Source organism: Oncorhynchus nerka, linkage group LG3 (assembly GCF_034236695.1).
Source record: "Oncorhynchus nerka isolate Pitt River linkage group LG3, Oner_Uvic_2.0, whole genome shotgun sequence".
NCBI classification, from domain to species: Eukaryota; Metazoa; Chordata; class Actinopteri; order Salmoniformes; family Salmonidae; genus Oncorhynchus; species Oncorhynchus nerka.
The window spans coordinates 62,884,432-62,897,593 of record NC_088398.1 but is presented as its reverse complement, the minus strand read 5'-3'; the positions used below and the strand labels follow the sequence as shown (position 1 = coordinate 62,897,593).

Here is a 13,162-nt window from a genome sequence, read left to right as displayed (position 1 = left end):
GGTACAACCACTAACCCTCACTGTTAAGAGACAAAAAAAAATGTATACACAGCATGATTCACAGCTGTTCACAGTATGATACGTAAACATGGATTATATTCTCAGTAACAGGCATGCTGTGTGTGTGTGTGTTTCAGACAGACAGACGGCACCATGTACAGTAGGGTGATAGCCCACCCAGTGCCACTGTGTGAGATAGACTCCATCCAGCTGAAGAACACTGGAGCGCACTTCTACAGGCAGGGAGACATCCACGTTGTGTCTGTCTGCATATCAGAATTCCCCTCTGTCGGGTATAAGTCCTTTCATCTATTTAACACACATATTTTTTCACACACTTACCTGTTCACCACACACAACATTCCTGTGCATGCATATGACACTGTAACTTATGTGTTTCTCTTTCAGAGAAGTGGAGCCATTGTGTGTGAAGAAGATAAACGTAAGGCGAGGATCTCCATGGAACCATGATTTCGTACAGCTGTGTGAGAATTACTGATGTAGTAAACACACACAGATCCTATGAACCAGCATGTTTCTTTTTCTCTAGCAACCTCCCAATAGTCTGAAACTGTGTCCTTTCTTCATCTCCTTTCCTTTATCATCAATGATGTGGAATGCTTTGATAGGTCTAAGCAGTAAGGAGGAAGCCTATCCTTATAGTTATCATTGGGAATGAAGGAAAGGAAATTAGAAGAGTTTTACTGGGACTAGCTCACGCAGAAACACACACATGCAGCTAATAGCTCCCATTGCAAACAGCTACACACAAACTTTGCCATCCTATAACCCTAGTCATATGTTACTGATGGACCACCTACAGCCAAACAGATTCCAGAACAGTTCCAAACTACTTCTTTACATTTCTTTAATATATTCTAACAGCATTAGTATTGATGTACATAATCATTCCGACGCAGCTGAATGTTACTTTATTCAGAGCTTCTGTTGAAGCAAAACAATAAAAGGGTAACTCTGGAATGTGTGAATTTTGTCTGTACTCAAGGGCTTAACTCTCTGAGTTCTGATAAGCAGGGGTGAGCAACATATTCAGCAACAAATGTGCAACTGTGATAACTGATTTTGAGTGCCTCGTGATGATAAACTTGGAGACTATTATTTCTGACAGAGGATGAAGGAGAAATGACAGGAATGCATTTTCACCAAGAGCTTTATCAAGAAACATTGGCCCCATGAAAATATATGTATATGTAGTCCCATTTTTATTTACAAAAACATAACACTCTTGTTCTATGTTAATGACTAAATAAATGTACAATGTGTGAGACGTCTCACATTCACATAAACAAAAGCCTGTTCAATTTGGAATTGTGTTTTGGAAAATGTGAGTATGAAGATAAATCCCCTTCTAGCATGCTGTCTGTCAAACTTTATTCTCTCAGATTATGTCTGCACAAACAAACACGATTAACGTGCCCCTAGCTAGCCAACCCAACCTCGGTTGTTAAAAAATAAAATACACATGATTGCTTTAATGTTGAATCATAATCCTATCTAACACAATATCCACATCAAAAGGCTTTCCATCCAGATGAATGGGAGACATGTGAGTGAAATAATAAAAAGAGGTCTGTGACCTTAACTAATAAATTCAGATTTATAACATAATTCTTTCCAGTGTCCAGGGTTTCACTCTTTCCTATATTGTCACGCACAGATGACACCAGAGGAAGTGAGGTAAGGTGAGAGAGTGGGATTTGGTGTTGGGGAGGTCTGATTCCACCCAGGGCAGTGATGGTTGTGTTCCAGGTCATCTTTTTTGCAGTCGCACTGCTCATCTCAGAAGAATGCTAAATGATATTAATGTGGTTCCTGAGATGTTAAACACTTTGCCAGGTGTTGGGACATCTGATAATCTGCATAGCCTGACTGTAAAAAGATTTCCTGGAACGTGTCCACTGTTTCCAATCCGGTTGAAACCATCACAGCATAGAGGTGTCCGGTAGGGGCCAAGGGAGCTCTCCCTCTCTGGTATCGCAATGGTAGACTCCCAGTGGTTTCCTCTCCTGTGGAATCAACTGAGAACACCGGTCATTGACAACTGGTCAGTCTATCATGAACTGTCAAGAAACACAAGCTGAACTGTTACTACGGCAACATACCTAATGGCAGGCAGTTCATATTCACCTTGTCCAAGTATAGAGAGTGTTTAATCTTCCCCTAAATGTTATGTACACGCCTTACAGCTCAAATACAGTATAGTGTCGGGTTGCAAGATGATCTCACAACAAAAGCTCCCATTGGTCGAATTACATTGGCATAGTCTTCACATTCCTGACACTCGAACTGGTTAACAGTGAGAGATGAGGGATATATTGACCTGTGATGTGACACTTACCTGGTTTCCATCCAACCATTTAATGCGAATGAATTACTTGACGCATGAAAAAAGTCACAAATAGGAAATAGGAAATGCCGATACAATTTTATAAATGTCGACAGAATTTGTTCGTTTGACATGGTGGGATCTTTTTGTGTAAGTAAAATTAATTATGCGAGAAATGGCTACAGATTAAATCAGTTATGTATTTCACAGCCAACTGGGCACAGACATCAGTTCAAAGTCTAGTTATGATTTACATTTGGTTGAGTTGTCAACTAACGTGAATTCAACATGAAATCAACAAAAAATATCAGTTTTCCATGTTGATTTAATCTTTTTTTTTTATGACGTGGAAACAATGTTGATTCAACCATTCTTTGCACAGTGGGAGGGTGGTTAAAGTGCACGGTGATGAGCTTGCTGCTCCTTTCCAATAAATATCGAGGGTCTTATTCTGGTGACATAATGATCATGCTTGGCTGTCATTTGACAAAAAAATGATCTCGCTATTATCCATAATAATCTCATCATGTAAGTAGCCTGCCCGCACTTCATCTGCGAGCTGCTGGATGGAGCACATGTGTCAAGATCAGAGTGGGCATATTTGCTATATAACACAACAGTTTTTGTGAACAAAACCATCAGCAGAGATAAAAATACAATAGAAACCCATTTAACTTTATTTAATATGCACAGCCTTTTATCCACAATAAATTTGTTTGATGGAAACATCTCTGGTGGGAGAATCTTTTATGCAGATTTTAGGATATTCGCATGAAAATCTGTCGCCAATTGGATGGAAACCTAGCTAATGATAGTGGAGTGATGGGCTGTTCTCTAAGCGTGTCTGGTCTCTGCTTTCACATGATCCACATCCCTCTCCCCTCTTTCATACCTCACCCCTCTCGAAACCTCAACCCTCTGCTTGCCGTAGCCACTGGCTAACTGACCATAGACTGTACATGAAGGTCAGCAGCTATTACAATGACAGCAGAGCCAGAGCCCTCCACCCTCTACCCAGCAACTATCCTCGAATCCAACCCCCCTCTCCGCCCGAAACACGATCTGACCCGCGATTGGGTCAGGGAGGATTTTGGGATAGCTAGGGAGGGGGCAGTGGGTAGGCACGTGGATTAAGTGCATGGCACTGAATCTCTGGCTGCCAGGATATCCCAAAAGTTTCCAACAGGCTCTAATCCTTGTCAGACAAAAACACACAGCTGACTGCCAGCATCACACCCCCACCCTGCTGTCTCCCCTTCCTGTTCCAAACTACAAACCTCCAACATACATACAGATGGTACCCCATCTGTCTGAACCAACATAAGCTATCAGGGTCACTGTGAGGTAAACGGCTTTGTAAACGGTTTCATAAACTGTAGCACAAAAGTATCTTTCCTCTGGCCTGAATCCAGGCAGAAAAGGGCAGTCTAACCTAGGTAAACGAACACAATCCAAACACACACACTCTCCACCCATCCTCAGCAGGACGTTAGCTACTAAGAGGGCAGGCCACATACTGGGAGAGGAGTGAGGGAGAAGCTGCAATATACACTCCCCTACATATTTATTTGGACAGTGAAGATCAAACTTTAAATTTGGCTCTATATTCTAGCATTTTGGATTTGAGATCAAATGTTTTCTACAGTGCATTCGGAAAGTATTCAGATCCCTTGATGTTTTCCACATTTTGTAACGTTACAGCCTTATTCTAAAATGAATTACATTGTTTTTTCCCCCTCATCAATCTACACACAATACCCCATTATGACGACAAAAAAAAAAGTATGTTTTAATTTTTTTTGCAAATGTATTAATAATAAAAAACTGAAATAATACATTTTCCATAAGTATTCAGACCCTTTACCCAGTACTTTGTTGAAACACCTTTGGCAGCAACTACCACCTCGAGTCTTCTTGGGTATGATGCTACAAGCTTTGCACCCCTGTATTTGGAGAGTTTCTCACATTCTTCTCTGCAGATCCTCTCAAGCTCTGTCAGGTTGGATGGGGAGCGTCGCTGCACAGCTATTTTCAGGTCTCTCCAGAGATGTTCAATCGGGTTCAACTCGGGGCTCTGGCAGGGCCACTCATGGACATTCAGACACTCGTCCCAAATCCACTCCTGTGTTGTCTTGGTTGTGTGCTTTGTTGTCCTATTAAGAGGTGAGCCTTCGCCACAGTCTGAGGTCCTGAGAGCTCTGGAGAAGGTTTTCATTAAGGATCTCTCTCTACTTTGCTCAGTTCATCTTTCCCTCAATCCTGAATAGTCTCCCAGTCCTTGCCGGTGAAAAACATCCCCAGAGCATGATGCTGCCACCACTATGATTCACTGTAGGGACGGTGCCAGGTTTCCTCCAGACGTAACGCTTGGCATTCAGGCCAAAAATAGTTCAATCTTGGTTTCATCAGACCAGAGAATCATATTTCTCATGGTCTGAGAGTCCTTTAGGTGCCTTTTGGCAAACTCCAAGTGGGCTGTTATGTGCCTTTTACTGAGAAGTGGCTTCCGCCTGGCCACTCTACCATAAAGGCCCGATTGATGGAGTGCTGCAGAGATGGTTGTCCTTCTGGAAGTTTCTCCCATCTCCACAGAGGAGCTCTGTCAGAGTTACCATCGGGTTCTTGATCACCTCCCTGACCAAGATCCTTCTCCCCCGATTGCTCAGTTTGGCCGGGCGGCCAGCTCTAGGAAGATTATTTGTGGTTGCAAACTTCTTCCATTTAAAAATTATGGAGGCCACTGTGTTCTTGGGGACCTTCAATGCTGCAGAAATGTTTTTGTGCCCTTCCCCAAATCTGTTCCACGACACAATACTGTCTCAGGGCTTCATGGACAATTCCTTCGACCTAATGGGTTGAGTTTTGCTCTGACAACTGTGGGAATTATATAGACAGGTGTGTGGCTTTCCAAATCATGTCCAATCAATTTAATTTACCTCAGGTGGACTCCAAGTTGTAGAAACATAAAGGATGATCAATGGTGGCCTGCCAAGTGGCGCAACGGTCTAAGGCGTTACTACAGACCCGGGTTCGATACCGACCTGTGACGCAACCGGGAGAATGGAAACTGGCTCTAACCAGAATGGAAAGAGGAGTGGGAGGCCCCGGTGCACAACTGAGCAAGAGGACAAGTACATTAGAGTGTCTAGTTTGCTGCCTAGAAGGCCAGCATCCCGGAGTCGCCTCTTCACTGTTGACATTGAGACTGGTGTTTTGCGGGTACTATTTAATGAAGCTACTAGTTGAGGACATGTGAGGTGTCTGTTTCTCAAACTAGACACTCTAATGTACTTGTTCACTTGCTCAGTTGTGCACCTGGGCCTCCCACTCCTCTTTCTATTCTGGTTAGGGCCAGTTTGCACTGTTCTGTGAAGGGAGGAGTACATAGCGTTGTACGAGATATTCAGTTTCTTAGCAACTTCTCGCATAGAATAGCTTTAATTTTGAGCCTGTAATCAAATCCACAAATGTTGACCAGACCGGACACGTCGCGTGAGCGAGCGTCGCAAAATAAATTTAGAAATCCATGTTATTCAATTATTGCACCCACACTGCTCGCGGACGAACATATGCGTTGCCAAGGGCTAAAATAGAGCTCATTCCTATTTCTGACGCAGATCGCGCTGCAAGTCCTGCCTCTCCCATCTCCTCATTGGTTTATAGAAGCAGGTACCTGCGTGCCATCTCCTCATTGGTTATACCCACGTGGGTGATTGAAAGACTAACTGTTTTGCCGGTAGTCGTGGTAATACAATGAAAGTTTAGATGCGATCACCATATAAATTAAACGATGAAAAAGCCTGGAAGTACGAGAGATGACTAGAAACGATTCGGTTGGCCGTTTTATGTGTGGATTAATTGTCAGAGTAGAGGTCCTTGTGCATTTCAGGTAAAATAACAACTCAATGTTTATATCCCAGGACAAATTAGCTACCAACAGCAAGATAGCTAAATAGGACAAATTAACGTTAGCTAGCAAGTGCAAGCTAACTAGCTAAATTGCCATAGATGTTTAATACTTTTCGACCTGTCCCCAAATTAATGTAATTGGTTCAGAGTTTGTTTTGATATTTTATCCTGCGTTTCATGATCGCGTTTGGTGTGGGGGGGGGGCAAAATACATTCATGCACGATGGCGCACGCACGCAGCCGGTTTGGGTTCCGTGTGATGCTCCAGATACTCAACTAGTCTATAGAAGGCCAGTTTTATTGCTTCTTGAATCAGAACAACAGTTTTCAGCTGTGCTAACATATTTGCAAAAGGGCTTTCTAATGATCAATTAGCCATTTAAAATGATAAACTTGGATTAGCTAACACAACGTGCCATTGGAACACAGGAGTGATGGTTGCTGATAATGGACCTCTGTACGCCTATGTAGATATTCCATTCAAAATCAGCCATTTCCAGCTACAATAGTCATTTACAACATTACCAATGCCTACACTGTATTTCTGATCAATTTGGTGTTATTTTAAATGGACAAAAAAATTGCTTTTCCTTCAAAAACAAGGACATTTCTAAGTGAACGGTAGTGTATGTAAATAAGGTATTTCTGTTTTGTTTTTATATATATACATTTGCAGACATTTCTAAAAACCTGTTTTCACTTTGTCATTATGGGGTATTGTGTGTAGATTGATGAGGAAAAACAATTATTTTATCAATTTTATAATAAGCCTGTAATGTAATAAAATGTGGAAAAAGTCAATTGGTATGAATAGTTTCATAATGCACTGTATGAGGAGACGGTACAGAATGTCACCATTTATTGGAGGGTATTTTCATATGTATCTGTTTTACCGTTTCGAAATTACAGCACTTTATGAATCTGTCCCCCCCATTTGAAGGTGTCATAAGTATTTGGACAAATTCACTTATAGTGTATTAAATTTAGTCAAAAGTTTGGTATTTGGTCCATATTCTGAGCACACAATGACTACATCAAGCTTGTGTCTCTACAAACTTGGATGCATTTGCAGTTTGTTTTGGTTGTAGGCTACCCTGCCACTAGGCTACCCTACCGTGAAGCATGGTGGTGGCAGCATCATGCGATGGGGATGATTTTCAGCAGCAGGAACTGGGACACTGGTAAGGATAGAGCAATGAATGGAGGCAAATATAGGCAAATCCTTGATGAGAACCTGCTTCAGAATGCAAATAACAGACTGGGGCAAGGATTTACCTTCCAACAGGACAAGGACCCCAAGTTTACAGCCCAAGCAATGCTGGAATGGCTTCAGAACAAGAATGTGAAAGTCCTTGAGTGGCCCAGCCAAAGCTCAGACTTAAATCCCATTGAAAATCTATGGAAAGACTAAGATTGCTGTTCAGCGCCACTCCCCAACTATTTTAAGAGCTTGAGAAAATCTGCAAGGAAGAATGGGAGAAAATCTCAAAATCAAGATGTGGAAAGCTGATAGACACCCAAGACAACTCAAAGCTGTAATCGCCGCCAAAGGTGCTTCTACAAAGTATTGACTCAGGGGTGTGAATGCATATGTAAATAAGATATTTCTGTCATTAATTTTCAATATATTTGTAAACATTTCTTAAAACATGTTTTCACTTTGTCATTATGAGGCATTGTGTATAGATTTGTAAGGGGAAAAAATCTAAACCATTTTGAATTCAGGCTGTAACAAAATGTGGAACAAATCAAGGGGTATGAATACTTTCTGAATGCACTATTTGCCACTAACTTTCTCACAATTCATTTATGATTATCCGTAATCATGGAGGCATCCACATTAATGTAGAGGTGTTCAGAAACATATTCTATTCCTATTTACACTCATAGGTGACTCAAATTACAACATTATTTACCATTCATTTCTATTGGGCACAACATAATCCAAAAACACAACCAAAACTAATTGCAAATGCAGCCAACAAGTTTGTAGGGTCATGAGCTTGATGTAGTCATTGTGTGCTAGGAATATGGGACCAAATTTAATACACTATAAGTGGATTTGTCCAAATACGTATGACACCTTCGAATGGGGGGACTAGAAACATAAAGTACTTTCATTTCTAAACGGTAAAACAGATATGTATGAAAATAGCCTCAAATAAAAGGTGGCATTCTGTACTGTCACCTCATAAAACATTTGATCTCAAATCCAAAATGCTGGAGTATAGAGCCAAATTAAAAGTTTGCTTCACTGTCCAAATAAATACGCAGGGGAGTGTACATGTAAAGAATTAGAACAGCTAAAGTTTTGGGGGTGGAGAGTTTGAGGCTTCAGATCTACATTGAGATGGAGTGAAGGTAAACTTTAGAAAGAAGAGACAGAGGCCTTTGGGGTTGGGTGGGTACTCAAGAGGCGAGGTGTCCCAGTTCTGCCAACTCTTTGATCAATCCAATGTTCTTCCTCTCAGGCTCATTCATTTTTACCAGAAAATGTATCGATTTTACTAACTCACTCCCTAAACTTTCATATAATTTTAGAAGCCGAAAGAGCAAGCAGTGCATAGCCTCTGTATAAAATAGATTGAATATGTAAGATAACAAACAGAAAATCATTGCAAAATTGAAATTAGGTACTTTACCACATGGCATGGCCAGTTCAAAGCTGGATTAGTGAGTGGACACAGCAAGTAAAACACACACGCAACCCCTGCCCAGCCCACCCTCTCACTGCACACAGGTGTACTTACATGTATCTTAAGTAGTGGCCCAGTGTGTTAGCTCCAGCAACCTGCCATCTACCTCAAATAATCCCTCTCACTCCCATAATCCATTAAGGACCCGGTCATATCCGCAAAGTCTTCTAGGACCAGGCTGGTAGAGTCCTCACCAGATGGCATCTCCATGTCTGAGGGCTGGCGCTGGGATGGTTGGCAGGGGTTGGCCGAGATGGGGTGGGGGTCTTCTCTCGGATCTGCAGCCGGGGGGTTGGGGGTGTTGGAGGCTCTGACCTCTGGTAGGCTGGAACCGGGTCCACATCTACCACTGCTGCTTCCTGCTGTTCCACTGGGGCTACCTGGTCTCTGGCACTCCCACTACCAATGCCGCTATAGACCTCCCCCTCGCTGCCCAGGGAGGAGGGGGCCAGGACGTGGTAGAGGCTGGGCAATCGGATGTCGAGGCGCACGCCGCTCTTCACGAAGAGCTTGTCGTTGAGTGAGTAGAGCTTGTCGGCGATGTCACTACCCAGCATGATGGAGAAGAGGCGGGCAATGTAGCGCTCCTTGGACAGAAGCATGTAAAGGCGGCACCGACGCCATGAGATGTAGCGGCAGTCCGTCTCCGCTGTCAGGGTCACCTGAGGTTTAGGGTGATAGATGGTCAGGGGTGAGAGTGAAGGGAAAGGATGAATGTTCATAAATCAATTAATGACTGGATGAATGAATAGCGAGCATTTGTCCAGTACCTGAAAGTTCCCCTCTTCGTTGGGTCGGAGAGACTCCCACTCAGGAGAGTCCAGGAACTTGTGGGGGAAGATGTAATGGAGGAATTGTCCATCCAGAGACACACGGATCCTACCAAGGAGAGCAGGAAAGGACAAGATTAGTAAGAGAGAAGGAGAAGGGAGAACGCATTGATAGGTGATGATGAGAGAAGTGAGAGAGGGAGAAGATGCACATAACTAGACTTGATCCAAAACCTTGAAACAAGTTAACATGAATATCTCTGTCCTTAACCTCAAAACTCAAGGGAAGTGAACCAAGAGAGAAAAACATCTATTCTTGGTTTACAAGTCACAGACATTCCCTCAGTGCTCTTTCAGGTATGACTTCATGTTTATGGCATTCATTTGAAGTCAGTGAAACCTGGAATTGTTAGTCATAAAAATGGCATAAACAGACGTCATCTTATAACAACAAATGTTATTTGCGAACAATAGTTAGCTATCCCGGTGTATGAACATTTAATTTTAGAGGTCGTATAGGAGTTAGTTTACTGTGTTGGTACACAACCTCAGGAGAGCACCAAATATAAAGCTATCACAACAACTTAGCAGCAGCCACCAGACCTGGGTGAAATACATCATATTGTTTAAATGACTTGAACAGCGCTTCATTTAATTTGCCTGGTACAATGGAACCAATGGTTTAGTCCCAAATGAGCTAAATCAGGTACACCTCAAATACTTGAAAGTAAAGTATTTGAGCCAGCTCTGGCACCCTGCCACTAAGGGGAGCAAGTACACTACAGTGAGTCAGTGACACAAATACTCTGTATTTTACAAATGTCTGGGGCTGGGTATAATATAACCACACCTTCCCAAACCCAACATACACACGTTAAATTCAATCTTAGCCAACAAGCAACGGAGTCACTCCTTAGGACACATGACCTCTTGAAAGTGTTCCATGTTTAATTATATCGTTGGTAAGTAATATCCCTCTCTCAGGTTTCCATGAGCCCTAGTTTGGGTCATTGTTGTTGTTTGACAGACAGATCAAGAGACAAAGCACTATGTGGGGAATAGAACACTAACCACACTCAGAACATTAACTAGGAACACTCAAAACAACATGACAATCTGACATCAGTAATTTAACTCAACTACAATTTACTGTTACTCCAGCAACTTAACTAAAACAAGACTCCAGTCTTTTCCCATATCTACAGTAGCATACTACCAAGAATGAACACTGGAATTGGGACTTACACTGGAATGTACACCTTTCCCTCACTCACCTCCCAGACAGCAGAAAGGAGAGCTGGTCGATGGGCGTCTTGCCCTCCACCGCATACGTCTCCTCTACCCCTAGTGCTAGCACTTTGTTCTCACAGGCCCCCACAATATCTTTGAACACCTGTACGGGAACGTCCAGGGGCTGGTAGACGGCTGAGTAGAGGGCCAACAGCTCCTCGCTGGCCAGGCCATCCTGTTGCAGCCTGTATACGAGGTGGCAGATCTGGAGCACACAGGCCACCAGCAGTAGCAAGTTCCAGGTGAACACATCCACCCCACACATGGTCATCCAGCCCCACAGGGCCAGGCAGGTGAAGGCAATCGTCAGGAAACCAAATATGAATAGGCAGCCGTAGGCGCCGCTGCCTCCCATGTATCCCAGGAACAAGACGGTGTTGCCCAGGTGGTAGAAGGCCCCCTCAGTGTTGTTGGTCCAGCCATCGCATGGTGGATGGCCGTAGAGAACCGCCTCCAACAGGGTGGAGTTGTCTGCACACATGGTAAGGGAGGCTGTTATTCCAAACCAAACATCTAGTTGTTCAATAAGTTTTAAAAATGTGTTATATTCCAAAGTTTACAAAAGATACCAGAGGTCAAAGCTGGTAGAAAAAGGTTGTCCTCCACTAAATCTTGAAGTTTTTGTTGCTTTATCAGTGAGACTGAACAATTGTCACTGGAGTTGGTCTATTTCTCAAAAGTTCAGTCAAAACTGAGAAAACGTTGAAAAAGATTGTTCCCTTTTCCCTTACATACAGCTGGAGTACACGATGTGTCTTTATTCGGTTATTACACCATAAACACAATTGGAATGGATTTCTCACATTGTGCGTCTCTCCCTCCCTCTCGTCCCTTCAATGATTTGTCTATAGATTTTCTATTTCTCCTCACCCATTTGTTTGCTCTGGAGTGCGCACAGTTGGCAGCAGAGAGAGAGAGAGAGAGAGAGGAGAGAGACCCCTAGAAAGATAACCATGTTTGGAATTGAAACCCAAGGAGTACAGCCACAGACAGAAAGCAGACCAGCTACTTAACATAACACTGCTGGAGAGAGGGAGGAGTGAGAAGTGACAGAGTTTATTTGTCACATGTGCAGAGCAGCAGATGTAATTGCAGGGTACAGTGAACATTTTATGCTCCGGACTCTCCTGGGTGCATATAGAGGGGCTCTGGTCATGCCTCCAGGTAAGTCACACCAAGAAGAACTCTCCCTTCGGCCAGACCTAAACAATGTTTTCACCAGAATCACCATTTGCCCCTAAACCTCACTGGGCTAGAGAGGGGCTCTGTTGGGTGCATATTTAGAGATCCTGAAATAGGTAGAATTACAGAGTAGATCAGGTTTACATAATGAACCCCCTTCCCCCATAGTTGACAACCATGCCCAGTCAGAGGACTAGTCCAAGTGTCACTGGAATAGGGGTCGGGTGAAGTGAGTGGCTTTGATCATACCCCTTGGGATATCGAGACACAAAAAGTTGTCAAGACTAGAATGTGCCTTCACACCACATAAGATGCATCCATTTGCTCTGACCTCTGCTGTTAAAAAAATAATACATTAAAAGGTAAAGAATATTCCAGAGTGGACTTTTCCTTTATTTAAATATATGGCTTTTGGAACCCAGCACCCCAATACTTTCTACCACAAACATTTGAGCACACGAATTCCTTTTAAGAATTCAGATGTGCCAAGTTTTGGCTGGAGCAGAAGTTATTATAAGCCAAAGTGCATACCAGAGCAGTTGTCACCAGTCAGCAGAACATCAAAGGACCGTAATACCAGGACGTTTTTGCAGGGTGACAGGAAGTATAGCCGGCCTTTTTGTAGTTATGTATAATCATGTATAGTTGTCTATGGTTTAGCATAAAATTAGGATAATATTGCATCCCTAACACTTCCTACCTGTACAATTAATTCAATTGCTTTTCATCCTGCCATATAAAATCAAGTACTCGAGTCAAATTGCATAGGATATTTATGTCACTCAAATCAGCAGAACAACATTCACATAATTCTGAAATTCAGAGCATTAAAAAACATGTCACTCAGTGGAACATATCTTCCATCATGACCATCTGTGCAGCGATCACATCTTCCTTTCATGTTGAGGTATAAATAAAAACACAAGGAATATCCCAGGTCCCTTTAAGACGGCCAGCCAGCAACAACA

At 42.8% G+C, this 13,162-nt stretch overlaps 2 protein-coding genes across 2 annotated transcripts in view; one reads left to right on the top strand and one right to left on the bottom strand.

The window, feature by feature from the left end:
* Positions 1 to 1,629, top strand: part of LOC115112170 (phospholipase A1 member A-like) — a 4,704-nt gene extending 3,075 nt beyond the window's left edge. The window contains exons 10-11 of the mRNA XM_029639021.2: positions 138 to 293; positions 409 to 1,629. Of these exons, the coding sequence (XP_029494881.1) occupies positions 138 to 293; positions 409 to 499 (247 nt within the window). The 3' untranslated portion in view covers positions 500 to 1,629. The remainder of the gene's footprint in view (positions 1 to 137; positions 294 to 408) is intronic.
* Positions 1 to 13,162, bottom strand: part of LOC115112180 (popeye domain-containing 2-like) — a 20,033-nt gene extending 6,871 nt beyond the window's left edge. Inside the window, 4 exon segments of the mRNA XM_029639060.2 lie at positions 9,007 to 9,203; positions 9,206 to 9,614; positions 9,723 to 9,831; positions 10,997 to 13,162. Coding sequence (XP_029494920.2) covers positions 9,055 to 9,203; positions 9,206 to 9,614; positions 9,723 to 9,831; positions 10,997 to 11,493 — 1,164 coding nt within the window. The 5' untranslated portion in view covers positions 11,494 to 13,162 and the 3' untranslated portion in view covers positions 9,007 to 9,054.